This window comes from Pelodiscus sinensis, chromosome 8 (assembly GCF_052426305.1).
Source record: "Pelodiscus sinensis isolate ZL-2025 chromosome 8, ASM5242630v1, whole genome shotgun sequence".
In the NCBI taxonomy this organism is placed as follows: Eukaryota; Metazoa; Chordata; order Testudines; family Trionychidae; genus Pelodiscus; species Pelodiscus sinensis.
Genome location: NC_143059.1, coordinates 73,653,121 through 73,676,355, shown reverse-complemented (window position 1 = coordinate 73,676,355; position 23,235 = coordinate 73,653,121). Strand labels below are relative to the sequence as shown.

Here is a 23,235-nt window from a genome sequence, read left to right as displayed (position 1 = left end):
CTGGCTGAGAGCTAGAGAGGTACAAAGTGTGCCACTGGAGAGCGTTAAAATGGCCGAGACAAGGGAACTGTGGTAGGTGTTTCGAAGGCAGCTCTCAAAATCAGTCGTACGCGTCGGTCTGGATCAGCGTGTGTTCCAGTCGCATCGTTACTCACTAGAGATTTGCTCTGGTAACTGGGGCTCAGGCAGTGTCGCCAATGAGAGGTTCATTGCGCCAGTCGTGGAGCAAGACGGATTGAGCTCTCGGAGTCGTGTGGCTGGGCCGTTTGTGGAACCCCCCTCCCCTCGGATCCTGCTGGCCCCGGCAGCCCCAGCTGGCCAGGGACGCTGGGCGAGGCGGGAGATGCCGTGCTGGCCGCACGACAGACGAGCCGATGGGTCCAAGGGGAAATGGTCTTCATCCTGGCGCACTCGGAGCCCCGGGGCCCAGGCTGTGGAGCAGCTGGGAGAGGACTGGGAGCTTGGACCTGCAGGGGAGCGTGGGTCGGGCCTGTGCTGCTGAGGAGAGCCGGCGGTGTTCACGTGAGGGCATGCCCGGCCCGGCCCGGCCCGTGTGCTTGCAACCAGAGGAGGCGGAACCAGGGCTGAAAGCTCTTCTGAAAGCTTTCCTCTGCCCACCGGCCCTGCGGCTTGGCGTCCGTCCCAGCCAGCTGCTCCCCTCCGAGCACTGCGTCCCGGGGGCTACGGGTGGTGAAGGGGAGGGGGAGTTTGGGGGGGTGCTGCTGCCTCTGCATCCAGGCGGCCTGGCTGGCCCCTCTGGTGCAGCGCGCCCCGGGTTGTCGGCTGGCAGGACCCCGTGAGTGAATCTCTCTGCCAGGCAACGTGGAGCCACGTGGTGAAGAGCAAAGAGGCCCGTGAGCAGTAGGGATCCCCTGGCGCAGGCGGGGAACCGTCCGTCTAGAGGCTGCAGTTCTGCCTTTTGCCCCGTCTTCCCTCGGTGCGTCCTGGTCCTTCCTCCCGTGCCTGTCCTTCCCCCCCCCCCCCCCCCGGGCCTGTCCTGGTCCTTCCCCCCGGGCCTGTCCTGGTCCTTCCCCCCGTGCCTGACCCTTCTGAGCCAGGCGCGGTGCTGCTGCTGCACCTGCCCAGGGCGCTCCCTGCCCCACACGCCATGGCAGCCTTGCAGAGCTCCGTGCATGAATCTGCGCTGGCCCACGGGTGCTGACCCTGCGCTGGCAGGCTGGCCAGAGCAGAGCTAGCTTGGCCCCCCAGCTAGTGCCCACTCTTGGCCCGGGGGAGACCAGTGTTAGGGCCCCAGGGAGAAAATGGAGTTGGGTCCCTCTCCTGGTATGGAGGGGCAGCTCACCTCCGCCCCGCCCAGTGCTTCGGCACCAGGAGCTCCCCCACTTCCACGCTGGCGGGGGGCAGCCGGGGACAGGGATGTGGGTCACGTAGGGCTGCCTGGTCTTGGGAGCGGCTGCTGCCTCCGCTCCCCCAGCCGGCTCCGGCAAGCTGCTGCCATTACCTCTCGGCCCGGCGAATCTTTGCAGCCAGGCATCTTGTCTCCAGGAGCCCCAGGGCTGGAGCAGAAGTCAGACGGGAACCTGCCAGGAGCAGCCTGAGGCCCGGCGCCGGCCGGAGGGAGGGAGTCAGCGGCGTCCCGCTGGCAATCCAGCCTCGTCCAAGCGCAGGCTGTTGTCTGTAGCTGCAAGCCCGGCTGGGCGGGAGAGGGGCGCGAGGCGTCGAGCAGAGATGCTAGTAGCACCGTATCGCGCTACTTGCTCGGGGCATCCGGGCTGCCTGTCCTCGGGGCTGGGAGCAGGTTCCCTCTTCCCACCACGCGGTGTGGCGAGCCAGAGACCGCCAGCCTGGGCTCAGAACCGCGCAGGCTGTGACCGTCGCCCTGTGGTGTTCATGGGCTCGCCAGCCCGGCCCGGCAGAGCCCGGCGGGGCCCCGTCCAGGAGGTGAGATGTCGGACTGGGCGCAGCAGGGGCAGAAATCCAGCGCCCACGGCCCCTTGCCCGGGATTGAACGGCAGCGGCTCTCTTGGCAGAGTGCTGCTGGCCTACGGGCTCCCCCCCCCCCCCCCCGTGGGAGCAAGGCGCCAACCCCCCATACAGCATCCAGCCAGGAACAGCGAGGCAGGAAGGGAGTGGAACCATGAGCTCAGCTGCTCCTGGGCCCAGCTCGCTTGGGCTCCGAGTGAGGAGCACAGAGAAAAAAGGTTAATTTTGAGCAGGAAGGGGAAGCAAAGCCTGATGGGGTAGGGGCAGGGGGCAGGGTTGTCAGGCAGGAGGGATCCTGCCCCCTCCAGGGGCAGCAGGGAGCGGTCAGGGTGGAAGGGAGCCGGCTGTTGGCAGCCGGTACATTTGCTAGGCCCCAGAACCCCCACGAGCTGTGCTGGCAGGTCCTGCTCTGGAAACAAGCCGCTAGGACGTGGAGCTGCTGGGCTTAAGCCGGCCGGTCCTGCCTGCTCCCAGCCCTGTGCGTGAGCGGCTGGTCTGACGTGCCCGGGCGGACGGGGCCGCAGCCCTGCCCCCCGGGGCTTCCCAGCGAGCCAGACGGATTGTCTGCAGACTCCCTGGGGTGGCCATAGAGCTGGCAGGGCGTGGCTCTCGGGGCTGAGAGCTGGTCTGGTCCTGACCTGCACGGCAGTGGCTGGGGGCGGTTCCCACCAGAGTGGCTTTCACGGCGGCTGGTCTGCTCTCCCTGACCAGAAGCCGGAGAGGAGGCTGGAGGGCGCAGCCTGGGCGGGTCGGCCCCCTCGGAGCAGGGGCCCGCCTAGGCCAGCGCTCCGCCTCCACCCAGCCTGGGACAGATGCTTCGGAGGAAGAGCCACGAAAGCTGCTTGAGCCATTGCAGAACAGCCTGCCTGGGGGAAGGTCTTGTCCCAGCCCCTCTGTGAATGGGCGATTGCCCTGACCAGTGGGGAGCACAGCCCGCAGTCGTGTGGCTATGTCCCCGGGTGCCTTGCCTGGGCGCTGTCGGCCGAGCCAGGCCCCGTCAGGACGGGGAGTTCGGAGCAGGGGGCTCCTACGCTAGCGCCATGAACAGCCCGGAGCTCCCTGCAGCTCCCGTCGCAGAGATCCCAGCTCCTGCGGGCTCCGCGGCCGCCCTCGGGCCAGAGGCCGGGCTGGGAATCCAGGCTATTTATAGCCCCGGCTCCGAAATGCCTCCTGAGTTGCCGTGACACTGCTGCAGGGCGGCTCTCTTCAGCCCACAGCCCTGATTGGGGGAGGCGGCGTGTTCTCCCGCTGGCTTAGTTACCTTGGAAACCCGGTTTCTCCGGCGCTCGGCTCTGCGCAGAGCCCGTCTGTACCTGCGAGCCTGAGGCGCCCCCTCCCCCGAATTCCCGTGGAGCAAGGCCTGGGCCTCTGCGCACTCGGAGGCTGAGTCGCAGTGGGGATGGCGCTTCGCGGCTGAATTCGAGGCGCCTTCGTGCGGCTGCCGCGCAAAATGTGCCCTGTGGGACGTGCCGCAGCTCCCCTCCCTCTGGGCTGGGTCGGCGCTTGGCTGAGCATGGGGCCGCCCCGTTCGCCCCACTCCATGCCGGAGCCCCTGCTGCGGGTTGCGTGTGCCTACACCCCCTGCCCCGTGCTGTGTCCCTGGCTCTGAGCCGTGACTCCCTCGTCCGAAAGCCGCTTCTCCGTTCCCCGCAGCACTCTCCCAGAGGGGCCTGGGGGCAGGCCCTCGAATCGGCGTGTGGCCAGGTGTGAGCGGGCCTGGGGAAACGCTGCCCACGGGTTTGGTCCCTGCAAGCCTGAGGCAAATACTGAACGTGCTCAGGGCCTCTCCATCACGCGGGCGACTTCCCCCGCTTTCCAAGTGCGCGGGGCTCGCTCCTTGGCGCTGTTACGCGGGGCTCGGTGACGGCTCCCTGCACCTCGCTGGAGCTGCCTGAGGGGGGTCCCGCCTGCCGCCTCGCTCAAGCCCCCACTTCTGGGCCTGCTGCCCTAGTTCAGCTGCCGTGGCCTGGCTGGGGCAGCAGCACGTGCTGGGTGGCAGGCCGGGCGCGAGCGGGAAGGCTGCTGCTTACAACCCCTCCTTGTGCAGCCCAGGGCCCGGCCTGACGCTGGCTCCGGGCACTGTCCGTGACTAGCCAACGGCCTTTGCAAGCCTGCCTCGCCCGCCTCATCTGGCTGGCCGAAAATCACAGGCCCCGTTCCCTGTGGCTGGCGTCTGAGGCTGTGAGACGTAGTGGGGCTGTCTGCTTTGTAACCCGGCTTCCCCACCTGGCTGCGCTGGGCTGTGAGATTCCCAGTGACTCACCCACGTGTGCATTGGCCCAGACACCCCGGCCCAGCCTGGGCAGGTAACAAGGCTCTTCCCAGGGAGAGACAAAGGGAGGGAGGCAGGGACTGGCCCCAGGCTGGGCGCAGGGCCGGGGAGCTGGGTCAGTCTCGGGGCTAGGGCAGTGAGGATGCTCTGGACCAAGGAAGGGGGTGAAGCCCCTCCCCCCAGGAGGACTAAGGCTCTGCCCTGGCTCCTGTGTTAGCTTGGATCCTACGGTGCACCATGTCTCTGAGACGCAATAAAACCTTCTCCTCTCCCGGCCGGCGGAGAATCCCCTCTGGCTGCGGACGGGGTGCAGGGCCGGGGCTCCCCGACGCGCTGTCACAGGCTGCGCTTAGCATCTTCCCAAGCAGAGCCGAGACATGGGCGCTGGCTTCCGCCTGGATCCCGGGTGTGAATCTTTGAAAACCAGCAGTTACTGGCAGTGCTCATGTCTCTCTCCTTTTGCAATGGTCCGAATGCAGCGGCGCTTTGCAAATCGGACGCCCTTAGAGCCCGTGCGTGTGAACTCTGCTCTGTTCGGATCGGACGGGCGCAAGAGCCTTTCTTGACTCGAGCAACTTCAGACTTATGGTCTTCTGTGCCTGCCCCTCGATAACCAGCCCGCAACATACTGGCTCCTCTGAGCTCTCAGGGCCAGCCTGTGTGTTCTGCCTTGTGTGCCAGCAGCACAGCCGGCGGCCGAGTTCTGGCCGCGCAGCCTGACGCTGGCGGCGCAGGAAGCAGGAAGAGGCGGCTGAGCGCTGCAGTTCCCAGGCAGAGCTTGAGGGGCTGGCAGGTAGAAATATGGGCTTGTCCACAGACTCGGCTGACAAAGGACTCCCCTTGTCAGGTGAACGCGCCTGGGACAAGGTCGATTTCTGCTGTTGTGTGTCAGGCTTGACCAGCACGGTCGCTAGGAAAGCCGGGAGTCGGTTTGGCCGCCCTGGGGCAGCGGCTTGGCTGCACTTGGCAGAGACTTCTCGAAACAAGCTCTGATACTTGGCTTTTCTCCTTTCCCTCAGCGCTCATCAACTTGCTGAAGTTCCTCATGTCCAACGAGACCGTGCTGTTGGCAAAACACAACATCTTCACCTTGGCGCTCATGGTGAGTGTGGCGAGGGCGGGGGCGTGTGGCATGACCCCAGGAGGGGCTGGGGAGTGCGAGCTGCTTTGGTGACCAGGCGGTTAAGTTGTGCAGATATTAACGGACAGATCTACAGCTGGGAGCCAATCCGTGCGAAGGAGCCGTAGGAGACCCCCAAGACAGCCCTTGTGGGCATGAGGGGTGCGGGCAGACGGATGCTTGAGATCATAGAATCACAGAGCTGGAAAAGACCTCGGGAGTCATCACATCCAGCCCCCTGCCCAGAGCAGGACCAACCCAACTCAGTCAGCCCAGCCAGGACTGTGTCCAGCCGAGACTGAAACACCTCTAGGGATGGAGATTCCACGCCTCCCTAGGGAACCCAGCCCAGCGCTTCCCCGCCCGCCTAGGGAAAGAGTTTGTCCTAAATCCAACCTAGATTCCCCCACTGCAACGTGAGCCCATTGCTCCTTGTTCTGCCACCTGCCACCATTGAGAGCAGCCTCTCGCCAGCCTCTTTGGAACCCCCCTGCAGGGAGTTGGAGGCTGCTCTCAAATCCCCCCTCACTCTGCTCTTCTGCAGACTGAACAGACCCACCTCCCTCAGCCTCTCTGCATAGGTCATGTGCTCCAGCCCCCTCAGCATTTTGGTTGCCCTCCGCTGACCCCTCTCCAATGCACCCACATCCTTTCTGTAGTGGGGGGCCCAGAACTGGACACAACACTCCAGATGCGGCCTCACCAGTGGTGAATAAAGGGATCATCTCTAGATCTGCTGGCAATGCTCCTCTTAATGCAGCCTAATACGCCATCAGCCTTCTTGGCTGCAAGGGCCCCTGTTGACCCATATCCAGCTTCTCATCCACTGTAACCCCCAGGTCCTGTTCTGCAGAACTGCTGCTTAGCCAGTCGGTCCCCAGCCTGTAGCAGTGCCTGGGATTCTCCCCTCCCAAGTTGAACCTCATCAGGTTTCTTGTGGCCCAATCCTCCAATTTGTCTGTGTCACTCTGGACCCTGTCTCTGCCCTCCAGCGTATCTACCTCTCCCCCCAGCTTAGTGTCATCTGCAAAGTCCCTGAGGGTGCAACCCATCCCCTCCTCCAGGTCATTCATAAAGCTGTTGAACAAAACGGGCCCTAGAACCGACCCCTGGGTGTTCCGCCCGACTCCGCCCACCAGCCAGACATCGAGCTGCTGGTCGCTACCCGTTGAGCCCAGCCACCTAGCCAGCTTCCTGTCTGCCGGACAGTCCATGTATCCAACTCACAGCGGGGACCTTGGGGCCCTCCTGTTGGCCAGGGCAGTGGTTTGCCAGACAGCTGAGCTCCCGGAGCGCTGAAGGGGGTAGAAAAGCAGGAGAAGGGAGATGTAAGAGCAGCCACACTGGGTCAGACCAAGGGCCCCTCTAGCCCAGTGTCCTGTCTGTCGCCCGAGGGAGCGAATATAACAGGCAATCACCACGTGATCCCTCCCCGTCATCCATTTCCAGCCCCTGACAGAGGTCAGGGACACCACCCCACCCATCCTGGTGAACAGCCATTGATGGACCCAACCTCCATACATTTATCTAGCTCTTTCTTGAACCCTGTTAAAGTCCTGGTCTTTACAACATCCTTTGGCAAGGAGTTCCGCAGGTTGGCTGAGTGCTGTGTGAAGGAAAATTTCCTGTTAATACTCAGATGGGGTGGAACCCAGGAGGGGAGCCAGTTGTCTCCCTGCCTTGGCCAGCCTGGGTGAAGTGTGTTTGGTGGGAGAGCCTAGAAAAGCCCAGGAGCTCACCAAACACGGGGGGCATGTGGTCTTAATTCCCAGCTGGGCCACGTGCCCGTGTCTGACAGTAGCTCACAGCAGATGCTTCTAAGAGAGGTGCAAGAAACCCCTTAATAGATGATGAGTCATGAGTTTGCTTGTAAGGGGCGTTTCTTTCCCTCACTGGTGTGTCTGAGCGGGGGCAGGGCAGGAAGAGAGCACATGGACCGCTCTGCGGCGGGCTGTTTGTCCAGGGCGCTAAGCGCGGCTTATTCTGAAGGGTTAGGCGGCCTGTCTGTCCAGTTGGCGTCTGTTGTAAATTAGATGGGGGCTAATGATCCCCCCTTTGCGCTTTTAATTTTTGTAGGTAGTGAACTTGTTCAACATGTTCATCACGTACGGAGACACCTTCCTCCCCACGCCCAGCAGCTACGACGAGCTGTACTATGAGATCATCCGGATGCACCAGAATTTCGATAACCTCTACTCCATGGGTGAGCGCCTGCCTGCTGGGTACCATGGATAAAACCAAGCGAGAGAGGAGCGGGGTGTGTGTGGGGGGGGGAGTGAATGCACACGTTGGGGGGTGCGCAGATGCACATGCTGGGTGGAGCACATGGGGAGTTTACATAGAGACCCAGTACATGGACACTAGAGAAAGGGATGAATCTGGGAAAAGAATAAACTGTTCCTTTTCCAAAAGAGCAAACAGCAAAACCTCCCCAAACCTCCACTGCGCATTAAGCAGCCGATAGTTGGCCTCTGCCAAGCCAGGCTGAGCTCCAGCGGGGCCAGCACGCCCAGCATGCCTTCGCCTCGGCTCGGAGAGCAAACCCAGCTGCGGAGCCGGGCAGCGCGAGCACAAGGGGTGAAAAGCAGGGCAAGTCGCCTGCTGCCAGGGCCGCGTTCACACTGCGGGGCCAGAGCACAGCCGGAGAGCAGCCCCCACACCGGGCTGGGAGGAGGAACTCACGCGCTGGCTCGGCCACAGGAAGCCTCCTTCCCGAGGATAGGAGCGCCCGGGGGAGCCGCCATGCAGAGCCCGGCGGGGAAGCCGGGGCAAGGAGGGGAGCACAGAACCCTGGAGGCATAACCAAGCAGTGTGCAAATGAGCCTGCGCCCAGAGCCTCCCACTGCAGGGCTGGGTTGTGCCGGGTGCTGCAGCTGGAGACGGCTGTGTGCACCGTGCCCACACCCCGCCCACTCCCCTGGGGCATGCGGACCTGCTAGTGTAGCTAACGGGGGCAAGGCGAGCGCATCCCGGGGTCGGGCAGCCTGAGAGCGCGAACCAGCTGCAGAGACGCACCCACTGCTTCTTAGACTGCCACTGAACCAAATCTTTGCGGAATAAACGACCTCTCTTCTCCGAAGAACCGGAAAAGTGGAGAAGGGCAACAAGAAAGGTTGGGGCATAGAACAGCTTCCGTAGGAGGAGGTATTAAAAAAGGCTGGGACTGCGTAGCCTGGCAAAGAGATGACGAAGGGGGGCTATGAAAGAGGTCTGTAAAATCGCGACTGGTGTGGCGAAAGTGAAGAAGGACGTGTTATTTACTCCTTCCTGTAACACATGAATCAGGGGTCACCAATGACATGAATAGGCAGCAGGTTGAAACAAGCACAAGAAAGTATTTCTTCACACAGCCAACCTGTGGAACTCCTTGCCAGAGGATATTGTGAAGGGTAAAAGTATAAGTGGGCACAGAAAAGAATGAGATGAGTTCCTGGAGAATAGGTCCGTCAGTGGCTGTGGTTGGAGTGTCTCTCTGACAGCCAGGAGCTAGGACTGGATGTCAGCGGATGGATCTCTCAATGAATCATGGAACCCTAGAACTGGAAGGGACCTTGAGAGGTCTAGTCCAGTCCCCTGCCCGCACGGCAGGACCACGCACCATCTAGACCAGGGGTCTCAAACTCATTTTATCTAGGGCCAGTGCCAGTCCCCCTGTGCATCTCCCAGCCCTGCCTGCTGCCCCCAGGTGATTTAACCCTTTCCTCCACCCTCAGGGCTCCCCACCGCTGCCACCAGCAGTGCAGCAGGGCGAGAGCGGCTTCTAGCTGTTAGTTCCTTGCTGCTGCTGGCACACGTCCCTGTGGCCCGGGGGGAGGTGTGTGCAGGGATGTCCCATCTGTGGCATGGTTTGGGACAGCCACTCTGAGCCCTGTACTTTGGGGGGTGACCCGGACCGGGCCGGTCTGGGCACAGCTGAGGGCGTCCGCTCAGGGCGAATTGCTCAAATTCGGGCTCCTTACAGCCCCCAGACTGGTGACCTTTCTGAACAGGCCACAAACCAGTCCCACAGAGCGCTCCAGCTGCCTGCCTGAAGAAGTCTGAGCCGTCTCTCTCCTTCTCTTGCAGTGCTGCGGCTCTCCACCAATGCCGGCCAGTGGAAGGAGCCCGCCAGCAAGGTGACCCACGCGCTGGTCAACATTCGGTAAGGCCTGGCGCTGCTGGGAGCCCTGCTGGGCGCTTCCGTGTGGGCTGCACGGGGCAGGTTGGGGATTCGGTTCGCTGGGCGAGGGGCGTCCCTGCTTTAAACAAGGGGGGGGGAGGGTGTTTGTGAACGGTGGAATGCACGTTCTGTGTGAGAGCGGTGCTGAGCGCTGCCCGGTGCTGAGCCCTGCACACGCGTCACCCAGTTAGTCCTTGTTGCGCCCCGGCTGTGCCCAGCAGGCCTGGCTCTGCTGCCTTCTCCGTGCTTCTGGCTCGCCTGCCGTGGCGGGGTCCGGGCTCGCCTGCCGTGGCGGGGTCCGGGCTCGCCTGCCGTGGCGGGGCGGGGTCCGGGCTCGCCTACCGTGGCGGGGCGGGGTCCGGGCTCACCTGCCGTGGCGTGGCGGGGTCCGGGCTTGCCTGCCGTGGCGTGGCGGGGTCTGGGCTCGCGTGGCGTGGCGTGGTGGGGTCCGGGCTCGCCTGCCGTGGCGGGGTCCGGGCTCGCCTGCCGTGGCGGGGTCCGGGCTCGCCTGCCGTGGCGGGGCGGGGTCCGGGCTCGCCTGCCGTGGCGGGGCGGGGTCCGGGCTCGCCTGCCGTGGCGGGGCGGGGTCCGGGCTCGCCTGCCGTGGCGGGGCGGGGGCCGGGCTCGCGCCAGAGGCTGGGAGCCAGTTCTCGAGCCCCCGAGACATTTAAAGATGGGCTCAGGAGGAACCATGGACCCTCCCCGCCCAGGGTCAGTCACTGGCTGCCGAGGCTAGCGGGTCACTTGCGCCGTCGCCATGTTGGTCTGCAGCCGCAGGGGCTTCTGTGGTAGCGTTGGGGTTTCTAGCCGCCCACCGACGACTGGCCTGGGGCCCAGCCCAGGATTCTTGAAAGGTGGAGGGAGGGAATTTACCTGCACGTAACCTGCTGCCAGGACCTGCACCCACCGGAGCCCCAGTCGCCCCCCAGGCGGGGGTCCCTTTCTCCCTCTGCTTGGTGTGTTTTTCGCCTTGCCAGCGGGTGCTCCGGGCCCCCTCCCCTGTGCTTAGAAGGGGCCCCGCACTGTGTGGAAATCCCACGGTTTACTGGAGCAGAGGCAGAACTGGAGCTGTCTGGGGCGGCCGAGCGGGGCTGGGGGCAGCTGTCTCGGTTCCCGGCAGGCCCCCCCGGCGGCAGACGGCACGTGCAAGGCCAGCGCTCCGAGCGCGTGGCACGGGGACGCTTTGCACGGCTGCAAACCCGCTTGGCAAGCGTCCTCGGTAAGCGTCCTTCCCTCCCGGTGAGACCCCAGGCGACGGGTTTGTTCCCAGACGTCACGGGGCCTTTGTGGGCGGCTAATCCCCCCCCCCATGGAGCTGCTGAGCTCCCTGCCCTCGGAGCGCTCGGGAAAGGCAGACGCATCTCCGGGCTGGGAAGGGAGCAGTCCCACGTGGGAAGGCCGTGGCTGCCCGGGTTACTAGGCCTGTAGGCAAGCGGGTTCACGCTCCCTTCTGGTCACCCGTCTCCCTACCACGGATTCATTGGCACGGAGAAGAGGAAGCTCAGTGATTGGCAAGGTGGTTTCCTGCCCCCGGCTGCCCTCGCTGGGGCATCCAGCGGCTGGCAGTGGGGGGACGGGCAAAGGGACCCACCTGTCCCACTGGAGCCTCGAGGGAGATGTTTTCCTTGCTCCGTGTAGCCTGTTCTCCCGCCTCCCTTCCCGTTAGATCCCTCCTTGCTCAGGGAGCAGGCCAGGGTGCCAGCCTCCCGCAGGGGCGTTCCTTGGAGCCCCAGGTCCGGGGCAGGCAGCGCCAGTGTTCCTTACTGCCGGGGACCGCTTTCATCCCGGTCAGCCTGGTGGCCGGCCGGGGGTGACTGCCGTGGGCGGTGCTCCTTCCTCTCGCTGGGGGGGCCTGGTGGTACGTTCGTTCCTGCGGGCTGGCCGGGGAGGAGACGGCTTTCGAGACTGTCGCACTTAAACCCCCCGGTCTCTGTATCTCCCCTCCCTGCGGGGCTGCCCTGTCTGCTGGCGGGAAAGGTGAGCCAGGCCGGGCTCTCAGGTGCGGGCAGGCTGTTCGCACAGGCCTCGGCTGGCACTCCTGCTGTCTGGACTGGCATGTCACGGCAGCCGTGAGAGCTGGCTTCTCGCCTTAGCCCCGCCAGTGCCCTGGTGCCCGTTGACTGCTGGGGCGTCTCCCGCAGTCCCTCTCCGCGCCCGCTGCCTCCGAGCCCAGCTGGGGTTCGGCTGGGGCCTAGCGACCCGCGATCACGGCCTGGCTGCTTCCGGGTGCCTCAAAGGGGCTCGTGTCCCACAGCTGAGGAGCATGATCAGTGACACCGAGAGGGGGAAAACTTTGGACGGGCAAACGTGATGCGGATCGGGAGAACGGATCGCGTGGCCTTTGGGCCGCACCTCGGTGGCGCTGGCTAGCAGCCGGTCCCGGCCCATGAGGGGAAGGGAAAGCAGCGACTGGAAAGGGCAGCGACTTCACGCCTCCTCTCTGCCACCACCTCCTGGCTTATAACCCTGCTGCCCGGGTCTGTCTCCGTCCCCAGCCCAGGAGCCTTGCGGGGCCGGCCAGCCCACGTGCCAAGCGGGGCCCAGTCGCACGGCTGGAGGTGCCAGGGCAGGCCAGACCCCACACGGGGACAGTTTGTGCGCTGGGACTCTGAGACGGATCAAGGGGCCAGAGGGGACCAGCAGCTGAGCGCGAGCTCCTGGTGGGTGCTGTCCAGAAGGACCCAGGAGATCCCAGCACAGCCCGGAGGGGGGGGGGCAGGGAGATCTCTCCCCCCCAATCTAGAGGGAACCACCAGCTGTTGTGAGCAGTTGGTGGTTCCTTGTGCCCCCGGTGGTGAGAGGAGACTTTTCGCGCTCCCCTGCTCCTGGGTCTCGTTTGGCCTGGGGCTGGGGGCACGGCAGGGGGGCCGGATGAAACGCCTTGGTGGGCTGGCTGCAGCCCGCGGGCCGTACCTTGCCCACCCCTGGTCTAGACGGTGCTTGGCCCTGCCATGGGGGCAGGGGACTGGACTCGTGGCCTCTCGAGGTCCCTGCCAGTTCCGAGAGAGGCGGAACTGGAACCCAGGGCTGGAAGATGAAGCCAAACACGTTCAGACGAGAACGGGGCGCAGGTTGTTAACCCCGGAACCAGCTCCCCCGCCTGGCGGTAGGTTACCCAGGCCTTGACGCCTGCAGCGCATGGCCGGCTGCTTTTCTAGCAGGTGCGCTAGCCAAGCGCGAGCCCTTCCTCGCAGTACCGGGGAAAGAGGGGAGATGGGCCGGCCTCAGACGCAGCGCTTCCCAGCCTTTCCGATGCCGCAGGCCAGCAAACCCATTCACACACTTTTGGTGGAGTGGCACCATGTATTGCATATTTGCATATTCATTATTTGCATAATACATTTGCAAATATGTAAATAAAAAGATGCCACTCCGCCTAGCCCCGACCCAGCCCCTTGCTCCCCAGTGCCCAACACCCTTTGACCCCCCCATCTCTACAGTCCTTGCCAACACCCTCTGCCCCCACCCACCCTTGCACTCCCCAGAGCGAGGCTGCCCCCTCTCCAAGCGCACCCATGGGTAGAGGGGGGAGCGCGGAGCCCCGGCCGGCCGCCATTGCCAAGGAGGGAGGGAGGCGCCTCGACCGCCAGGGCTGCCGGAGCTGAGCCGTCGCCAACGGCCGGCTTGAGCTCGGGCAGCCCGTCCCGGCAGCCAGCAGTTCGCAGACGGGTGCTGGTCCGTGGGCCGGCTGCCGCCGCTCTGCGGGACAGGCCTGCAGTGTGATACCCTGACTCCATCCTGCCCGGGAAGCCCCTGCCTGCAGAGGCCAGGGAGGAGCTACCGGGAGAGTCCCTCCAGTGTCCGCCCTCGCCAGCGCCTGGCGCCTCTGCTCGGGGCGAGTGGTCGGCTGAGCCTCTGCCTTGCGTCCCAGACCTTCTGCCTGCGGCAGGGAAGAGCGCCGTGCCAGGGCCCAGCAGTGCCCGGTGCGGCGAGGGCTGTGGGGTTCAGAGGGCTGTGGGGCTGTGGGGTTCACCTTCATGGTTCTCCTCCGTGCCGCACAGCTTCTCCCCAGCTGGCAGGGAGCCACCATTCAGAAAAGGCCCTTGGCACTGGGACCCGCAGGCTAGGACCCGGCTCATGGCGCACGTGCTCCATCAGTGGTGAATTGCACGAGCGTGCCAGGCACTAGTGGCCGAGTTGTGTGTGTTTCCCAACAATCCCTGCTGCGTGGACTGGCACAACGTGAACCCTCGGCAGCTGGTGGCTGGGACCTTCCCGCCGAGGAGGAAAGAAGCAAATGTCCAGGCAAGTGACTTGGGGGAGGCTAGCGAGCCCCTTCCCGCTGCTGTCGCGCACGTTCGCGTGTCGCGATTTCTAGGAGGCCGCCCTGAGGCGGCTCCTGAGCGAGAGGTGGTGGCTGAATGGTCTGTTAATGGACTTTCTCCTCAGCACTGTCCTCCAGGGGATAAACAGCGGAACCCAAGGCCTGATGGACGGCAGTCCCAGCCAGACTGCAGCGGTGTCTCGCTCTCCAGCCAGGTCTCCAGTGATTGCGTTTGTGCTGACAGATCCCATCTCTGCGCACGCTCCGCCCCCGGCCGGGCTCCTCTTGGGGACCCGTCCTTGTTGTGCGTTTCAGAAGCACGCGGGATCTTTTTCAGGGGAAAGGCAACACACCGCATGTATTGAAAACACACCGTGAAAAGCAGCATCTGCGCACACGCACACGCACATGCACACGCACTGGGCTGGGTTCCCTAGGGAGGGGTGGACTCTCCATCCCTAGGGGTGTTTAAGTGCTGGCCTAACACAGCCCTGGCTGGGTTGATTTAGGTGGGGCTGATCCTGCTCTGGGCAGGGGGCTGGACCCGATGCCTCCTGAGATCTCTGCCTGCCCTGGGATCCTGTGACCCTGAGAGAGAGAGAGAGAGAGAGAGACACACGCACACGCACACGCACACGCACACGCACGCACACTGTCCTGCAGATGGTGCAGAGTTCCCAGTCTGTCGTGGCTCACGTCCGTCTTACTGGCCAGGCCGGGCTGGCTGAGTGAGGAGTCGGGGTCTTTGGGTCGCGGTTCCAGGCTTCTCTGAGGCTCGGCGTGCAGGACCCGAGCCGAGTCCCGTGGCAGGAACGCCCCACGTTGTGCTGGCAAGTTCCCGTTGGAGCCTGTGGGTTTGCAGTGCCCTGCTGCCATCCTCCCTCCTGGAGAGTGTTGGTCTCCTGGATTCCTGCAGTGACCCAGGCTGCCCATCGGCGTCTCCCCCTCGGGGTCTCTCCTGCCTCCGGGCTCCGTCAGTGCTGCTCATTCAATTCAGCCTCAGTCTCGATGGCTGTTTCCTGGTTACCTTCAAGGTTCCCGCCACTTCTAGACCCCCCGGGCACTGGTGCGGGCTGTGGCACGTGCACACCCCTCCTGCACTCACACCACACAATCGTGCAGCGTTTCCGACATGATTAACCGTCACCAAAGGAGTAGTGAGCAGGACGGAATCTTGCACAACTTGCTGGTGGTACAGGCGGGGCGGGGTGATGCTAACGCGGGGTCTCCCAACCTATGGGGCGCCATTACATTTCCAAAGGGTCGCCACGTGTCTCCCCCGGTGGCTCTGTCCCTTGCACCCCCTCCCCCGTTTTTGAATTGCCTTGGGTCACCAAGTCGTCCTGAATTGTCACATCTGGGAGCCGCTGGGCTAACGGGAAGCAAGACCCCCCCGCAAACACTGTCCGCTCACGGGCAGCGAGGCCTGGTGCCTCGACCCGTTGTGCACCAAGCGGCTGTTCTTACTCCGGTGCTAACGCGGTACCCGGCGGGCGCGCTCTCCGCAGGGTTCTCTGCGGGGCCTCGCGTGGGCGTGCGGAAGGGTGAGCTGGCTGTCAAGCCGCGTGGGCGCAGCTGGGATTTAGTTGTGAGAACGTGCCGCTGTGGGCGTGAGCCGAGCGCTATCTCCCGGGCTGGCTCTCAAGCAAGCACCCCGGCGGCCTTTCCGGTGCTCCGCAGCCCGACCATGAGAGCTGGGCGGGCGGGTGGGGGTCGGAGCTCTCTCCCGGTCCGGGCTCTGGCGCTTGCTCGCTGGTAGCTATGAATTCCAAAGGAGCAGTGGACTCGCTACTCTGAATGAGCACCGAAAGCTCATTGGCCTGGCGTTCCCGGGGTTCCCCTGCATGGGCACGAGGACACGTCTGCACCCTAGTGCCCCCGTGTCGCTGCCCGGCTTGCAGCGCCATGCGGGTCAGTCTCCCTTGGACAGCGGGACCGCGGCAGCCTGCCTGGCCCACCGCTCTGGGATGTGCTGGGCAGCAAGGGGTCCCGTGCCTCGAGGTGAGCGGAGACGTGCTCAGGATCCACCTGCTGCGGGCCACTGTCCCTCTCCGTACGTGGGGCCATGTGCGGAATGAGTTTTGTTGTGTGCACAGCTGGGGGCGGATGTGTGACCCGTCACGTCCGTACTGGTGCACATCCCATCGCAGTCTGCGGGGGGGAAGGTCTCTGGCTGGGGGTGCAGGCTCTAGACTGGAGCTGAGGGTTTGAGGTGCACGAGGGGGCAGAGGGTTGGGATGTGGAGGTGAAGGCTGTGGCTGGAGGGGTGGGGTTTGGATACAGGCCCCCTTGGCAGTAAGGGCTTCCCCAGGCCTCTCACCACAGCAGCTCCAGGCTGGGGAGCGGCGCCTCTTAGCCAGCCATGGCAGCTCCAGCACGTCTGGGCTGGGCTGGGAGAGGCGCCTCTGTCCCAGCTATGGCAGGCCCCCGCTGCTGGGGATCGCAGGGGGACTTTGAGAAGGCGCCTCTCCCAGCTGGACCAGACACACCTTTCCCCAGCCGCGGCTGCCTGCTGGGGCGTGAGGAGCGGGCCTCTCCCCCGCCAGCTCCGCGTACAGCCGCTCTGAGCCCGTGTGGGGCTCCTTAGGCAGCTGTGCGGCCGCGCGGCCCTGCGGCTGGTCTGGGTATTGAAGTGCTGGCGGTGGCTGAGAACCGCGGGGGGGCACCGTGTGGAATGCGGAGTGGCTCACGGGGCGTCACTCCACTCACCAGAGCAGCGAGGGACCAGCTGGGGCCTCTCGGACCCCCTTCCCATTCTCTGTGGCTGGCCCGGCCCCGCGGTGGTGGGGGACGTCTCCACGCCTCGGGGCATGGCCGGATGGACGCTGTTTGGCTGCCTGCTTCCAGCCTGGCCTCGCTGGGCAGCCATGGCGTGGGCCCCGCCTTCACGGCTCGGTCTGCTCTCCGGTCGGCTGCTATCGATCGGTGTGCCCTATTGTCAGTGCTGGCTAGTGGCAGAATGACTCCGTTCCATTGCTCCCCGCGGGATGTCACAGCAGTGACCTCTGGCATGCCGCCACGGCTAATCAAACCGGGCTGGGCTTGCTTTGCAGGTAGCCAAAGACCTTTCATTACGGCAAACAATTACTCCGGCCTGGAGTCCGCTGCAAGATCTCGGAGCTTTAGCAGGGTTTGCCGCGGGGGAGGAGCAGAGTATAGAGGCTGTGAGGACGGGGCAAGAGAAGATCCTGCTTCCTCTGAGCCCCCTGCAGCAGCTGTGCCTGCCGGAGCCCGGGCTCTGGCCGTAGCTGGGATGGAGCAGCGGCGGGACTGCCTGGGTTCGGGGAGCACAGATCCTGGTTCTCCTGGCCGGCGTGGCACGTACAATGGGAGAGGGAGGGGCAAGCTGCACGTATCGAACGGCGCTGTCTGCACGCGGGCCCTTCCTTTTCCCTGTAGTCTGACTGCGGTGCTTTCCGCGGCTTCCTGTTGCCCGTCCCTTCCCGTGTGGGGCTCTCCAGCTGCGGCAGCTGCAAATGGCGTCTGTTCAGAGCCGGCCGTTTGGTTCCAGCCTTGCTGCGTATCTCTGATGGAGCACACGCCGGTCTCCCTTCGGCCCGTCTCATTCCCGCTGCAGCTTACCCCAAAGGCCGTCGCCCGGGGGCCTGGCGCGTCCATTGTCCGGCACGAGGGCTCTCGCCGGTACAACCTGCATCCACACAGCAGCCTGGCGCCTCCCGGGTGCAGGCCCAGCTGGCTGGGAGGGAGCAGGGCAGCGGGCGAGGCTCTTGCTCTGTGCCTTGCCTGGCTTTGCTGATCTTTTGGCCTCGTTCTTTCCCTGAGGGCAGGGGGACTTGCCCCTTGGCCGGAGGAGGGTTGCGGAGCTGGCCACGGTGCTGACTGGCCTGGCGTGTGCTGCAGCAGCACCAGGACTCCCCTTTTTCCAAGGGGAATGCGGCCGGCTGGGGTCCCCGAACGATCCTGCTGCCCTGCTTCCCCTCCCCCTCATCCACCCGCAGCTGCAGTGGGCAGGGCCCCAGGCAGGCCCGCACTCGGGGGAGAGCCTGAGCCCCGCGGCATGGCCAGCTCCGCCGGCTGCTCTTTGCTTCCCAAAACAGGAGCAGCTGCCTTCCCTTCTCCCCTCACTCGGAAACACCCTGCAGCCCGACACCTCCCCGGCCCCGGCCCCGACACCTGTCTTGCTGCCTCCCCTTGGCCCTGACACCTGTCTTTCTCCCCCCTCCCCCCCGGCCCCGACACCCGTCTTTCTGTCCCCCTGGCCTGACATCCATCCCCCTGGCCCATCCTCCCGGCCCATCACCCCGTCTCCTCTGGCCCGTTCTCCATTCCTCCCAGCCCATCCCCTTTTCTCCCCTGGCCTGTCCTCCTGGCTCCCCTGGCCTGTCCTCCTGGCCTACCCACCCTTCCAGCCTGGTCTGCCAGCCCCGACACCCAGCTTTCTGGGTCCCCCCAGGCCTGATGCCCTCCCTCCCGGCCCATCCTCGCGGACCCCCTGGCCCGCCCTCCTGGCCCCCCAGCCCCGACACCCATCTTTCCAACCCCCACAGGCCTGACGTCCACCCTCCTGACCCATCCTCCTGGAATCCTCGGCCTGCCATCCTGGCCCTGACGCTCATCTTCCTGGCTGGATTGAGCAAACCATTCGGCAGCAAGATACAGGCTGAACTCTCTAGTCCAGCATGGTGTTAGCTAGCCACATGTCCACTAGTCTTGGGGGTGGCCAAATTTCCCGCCATCCCATAAAGTTTAACAGCCCCCAGTCCTGGCTCTGTGTTCTCGGCTCTTATTGAGCACGAATGCACCCGGAATGTCCTCTACCAGCCCAGCAAGCAGCGGCAGTGCTGCTAGACAATACTGACCGCCCATGGCTCGGCAAGTTCTGGTTGGGCACCGGTCAGGCCCCGAGGGTGCTGGGCTAGCGAGGCTGCAGGCGGGAGGCATCCTGTCCCCGTTTCTGTTCACTCTGGTCATCGACTATGGATCAAAGCCAGCACCAGTGCTCTCTGGCCCCGGGTGGAATCGCTCAAGGCTGCGTGATCCAGGCTTTGCTGCCGCCGAAGATGTCGGCAAACTACAAAACCGCACAAAGCAAGTCAGGGGAGCAGCGGAGAAGACAGGCCTGGGATTCGACTCTCAGACACGTCCAGCCAAGCTCACGGGCGCTCCGGAGACGGCCATTGAACCTGAGACGCGACTGGAGACGGTGGGCGACTGTGTGTGTTGGAGAGCCCGTGCGCCACAATGGCCCCGGTTCCAGGGAAACCAGAAGGCTCAGGGGGAGAAACGCTGCATTGGGAAGATCAGAAACATCTGCCCCGAGACAAAACTGGTGGTGCATGAAGCCGCCGCCATCGCTTGGCTGAGAGACGTGGAAGCTCCCTGGGGCCCGGCTGCATCTCCTCCCCACTGGCGGAGGGGAATGCGGGGTGACATGCCGCGTAAGGGGGGGAACGGCCAAGGCAGAAAAGTGACTGGACAAGGCGCCTTCCACAACTAACGAGACGACGTCAGCGACGGGGCGTGTGCCGAGAGTGGAAGAAGAATGTTCCCCCGACACCGCCCTGGCGTGGGAGCCAGACCGCGCGAGGCGAAAGAGGAAGAACCGCTCTGGGTGACTCCAAGGCCCGCAGCCTGGCACGGGGAGATTTGGGGGGTTGACAGGCCAGGCTGGCGGGCGGGTTGGCCAATGCACAGCTGAGTCTGGCATGGTCTGAGGTGGAGGCCAGAGAGGCCGAGGCGCACTCGCTACGTACCCAGCGACAAAAGGGGTGAATCTTCCACCAACAGGTTTCTCACCAAGCCAGGCTCCTGGTCACTGTCAAAGACTGCCACAAATCCGAGATGGTCCCAGTTTTCTTTCTGAAAGGCTCCGTTGGTTTCCCCAGCAGGGCCTAGTTCCGAACTCCGGCATCGCGGGTGGCCTCCGGCCAGTTCCTAGTTGACGGGTGTCTCCCTCGCTGTTGGCAGAGTCTGGCAGAGAAGCCGAGAATGGAGGGACCCGGATGACGGGCCCTTCGTGTTGGCCCTTCCGGGTTAGGGTTGGAGGAGCTAGTTGGACGCTAGTACTGATTCTGCCCGGGCTGTGCCCTTTTCGAGAACAGACACCGGGTCCTGCCTCGGCTGGTATCAATCGAGCAGTAAAAATTCGCTGAGCTGTTTCCTTCACCACCCAGCGCACGTAACTGTAGCTGTGAGCCTGTGAAGTTTGAATAACACCTTCCTCCCCTGCGAAACGGAGCAGAGCGACTCCCGCGTGGAGGAATCTGTCGCTCTCTGCAGAACAGCAGCAGCCTGGATTATTCTGCTGCTGGATTTTTCGCTAGAAATGGAAACGTTCGTGTCTCTTAATTTTTCCTTGAGGACTCCGTTGACAAAGCGCCACCTCATTAAGTGCGTCTGCTCATTAAGATAATGAAGTGCCTACCTTCGTCGTGTACTGGAAGCAATGAAGATAGATTGTCCACCCGACTCCAGAAGCTGCTGTCAATTGAAGGATTTGCACATGAAATCTGGAGGCCAGTCCCCAGGACGGAACAATACGCCAGACGCAGAGGTGGTTTTGTTAAAAGCCGAGCGTCCCTGTGGGCGGAAACGCGCCCTGGCTTTCCAGGTGGGGATGCTTGGTGCCAGGAGCGGACTGGGGTCCCGGCAGGCCGTGGCTACTGGAAAAGGGGGCGCTCCAAGGAATTCTCTCTTTCCACTCTACAAACGTCTCGGGTTCGGCGTCTGTCAGGGACTCGGAGGCCCCCCTTCCGTGTGACAGCCCTTCTGGGGGGCAGGCCCCTTGGCCTCCTGGGACCACGACACTGGGCCTCCAGCCCACCTGTCTCTGCCGTGGGCCCTCGGGGAGTCCCCTCGCTCTGCCCCCCGGAGCCGGCACTCCCGGAGGGGATAGCACAGCCCCGTTCTCGACTCAGCCCGTGTCACATGGGGGGGGACAGAGCTGGACGCCCTGGCCTCTCTCCCCCCAGCCCGTCTGAGTCTCCCCTGCAGCCCGGTGGGCTCTGCCTGCTCCCCCTTCCCAGTCCAGGAGCTTCCTCTTTCAGCCTCCAGTACACCTGGCCCCGGCGGCCCCTCCCTGGCCTCTGTGTGCTGGCCAGGTCACCAGGGTCACTGGCCCCCCCCCTCCCCTGGCTGGGCTGGCCACAGGGTCCTCTCTCCGCAGCCCATTGGCCTCCCGCTGGGTCACCAAGTCACCAGTCTCCACCCTCTGGCCACGGTCCCAAGGTCCTTGCTCGTCCCTGCAAAAAGCAACTCCCTCGGCTCGTGATGCCCATGACACCGCCCCTCCACCCTCCCCCCAGGCCCTTGGGAACTGGATCGAGTGATGGCGGCCCGGCGAGCCGGTGCTCGCTTCCTTGGGGCTGTGGGTACGGGGTGGCTGTCGCCCGGCTGCGGGGGGCAGGCGGACGCAGCGCTGCCTGCAGGCGGTAGGAGCCTAGGGCGCCGGTCCGACCTGCTGGCGATGCCGATGGCTTGAAGGTCTGTAGCGGTGACTCTCCCATTGCTGGCCGGAGAGCAGGGTCCTGGTGGAGTGACGAGCCCCTTGTGCCTGTGGGGCGCGGCTGTGGGCAGTTTGACAATCCCAGGCCGCCCCGATGGGGGAGTCCTGGCTGCTTGGCATCATGGCAGCCCAGAAAGGGCACTTCCTCCTGCGGGCTGGCGTCTGGCAAGTGTTTTCCGTGGGGCGGGCCCTGCAGGTCCTGGGCCTTGCTGGCGGGGCGGAAGCCGCAGGGCGCCTTGCTGCGTGGAGGGCCGTCCCTGCACACGTGGGCCCCAAGGCGGGTTCTGCCCCGCGGCTGGTCTCTGAAGAGCTGTTTGAGTCTGTTTGAGAGGTCAGGCGTGCTGGGCTGCCGGAGGTCCCCTCTGCCTTGCCTTGCCTTGCGAGGGTGTTGGGCTCCAGGAACAGGAACGGCTGCCCCAAGGGGCGATCAGGCCTTTGTTCCAAACAGACGGGGCGCCCAGCTGTGGGGGGGGGGGGGCAGAGATGAGCCTCTCTTGGCGCTTTCTTCCCGAAGGCTGGGCAGTGCAGCAGCGCACGGGAACCCTTCTCTGCTGTGCGGGGGGTGAACATGAGACCCTGCGTTTCTTGCCCCACCTTTCCTGCCGGCTTTCCCCAGGCTTACGGCGCTTATCAACCCGCAGCATGTGCGCCTGCCAGAGGCCCGGGGCTTTTGTTTCGACTTTTTCCTCTGGGGAATTTATTTAATATCCTGCTTATAATTTTGTGGCATGACTGATTGGCTTTGGCGCTCGAGCGCTGCACTCCCTTCTCATGGGTGTTTGAGATAAGCCTGCCTGAGGCGCACACCCCCCTCCTCCCAGACGCCAGCGATCGGCCGTGTGTTCCCCAGTTACAAAGCCCAGGCGGCTGGCGGCATAGCCGGAGCAGGGGACTGGAATTCGCAGGGGCGACCAAAATGCTGACGGGGCTGGAGTGCAGGATCTACGAGGAGAGGCTGAGGGATTTGGGCTTGTTCAGTCTGCAGGAGAGAAGAGTGAGGGGGGATTTGAGAGCAGCCTGCAACTCCCTGCAGGGGTTCCAGAGAACTGGAGAGAGGCTGTTCTCAGTGGGAGCAGGTGGCAGAACGAGGAGCAATGGGCTCAAGTCGCAGTGGGGCAGGTCTAGGTGGGAGTTTAGGAAAAACAATTTTCCCTAGGCGGGTGGGGAAGCGCTGGGCTGGGTTCCCTAGGGAGGGGGTGGAGTCTCCATCCCTAGGGGTGTTTAAGTCTCGGCTGGACACAGCCCTGGCTGGGCTGACTGAGTCGGGCTGGTCCTGCTCTGGGCAGGGGGCTGGATGCGATGACTCCTGAGGGCTCTGCCCGCCCTGGGATCTAGGGGTCTAATGTGCATGGAATTCAGTGGCTGCTGCCCACCCTGCCAGGCCCACTGGCTGCTGCAGCTCATCCAAAGGTTTTCTCCTGGAGGGGGGCTCCTCGGGCGCGTGTCGCTGGGCCGGGGCAGAGCCGCTTGCTTCACTGGCGGGCAAAGGTCTGGCGTGTCGGGGCAGCGACATCGCTGAACAGACCCGGAGGGGAAGAACTAACCCCTCCCCCGCTGGGCTCAAGGCTGCCTCATGCCGCACGCTGGTGTTGGGCTGCCGGGCAGAGGCGTGTGGACACGAAAGCCAAAGTGCAGCAGCTGGAGGAGGGCGCCGAGGGCTTCGCAGTCGCCGAAGGCGGCACATCTCGCCAGCTCGGCGTTGGGGAGAGGAAACCCTCCGCAGCGGGCCCGGGCCGAAGCTGGGCACAGGGACAGCGCCTGGTCCCGTGGCGCCTGCCGTGTTCTGGTCCCCGGCGTGAGCGTGCGCCGGGAAGGCCCGCGGCTCTGCGAAAGCGAGGGCGTGCCAGAGAGGCGGCTAGCGACCGCGAGGGGCCGTGGCTGGGCAACGACTGAGCCTGTGTCTTGCAGTGGAGCAGAAAGCCACTGTCGGGCACATCAGTGTGGAAGTTCAGTCGCAGGGGCCATCGGCTGGTTGGAGTTGCCCAACCCCACGGACTCTGGGCAAAACAAG

The 23,235-nt window shown here is 64.3% G+C and overlaps 1 protein-coding gene across 4 annotated transcripts in view; it reads left to right on the top strand.

Moving 5' to 3' along the window:
• ARMH3 (armadillo like helical domain containing 3) overlaps window positions 1-23,235 on the top strand; it is a 129,121-nt gene that overhangs the window by 64,089 nt on the left and 41,797 nt on the right. For all 4 annotated transcript variants that reach the window (XM_089780254.1, XM_089780252.1, XM_089780253.1 and 1 more), the window contains 3 exons: window positions 5,236-5,318; window positions 7,413-7,539; window positions 9,402-9,477. In XM_089780254.1, the coding sequence (XP_089636380.1) occupies window positions 5,236-5,318; window positions 7,413-7,539; window positions 9,402-9,477 (286 nt within the window). The remainder of the gene's footprint in view (window positions 1-5,235; window positions 5,319-7,412; window positions 7,540-9,401; window positions 9,478-23,235) is intronic.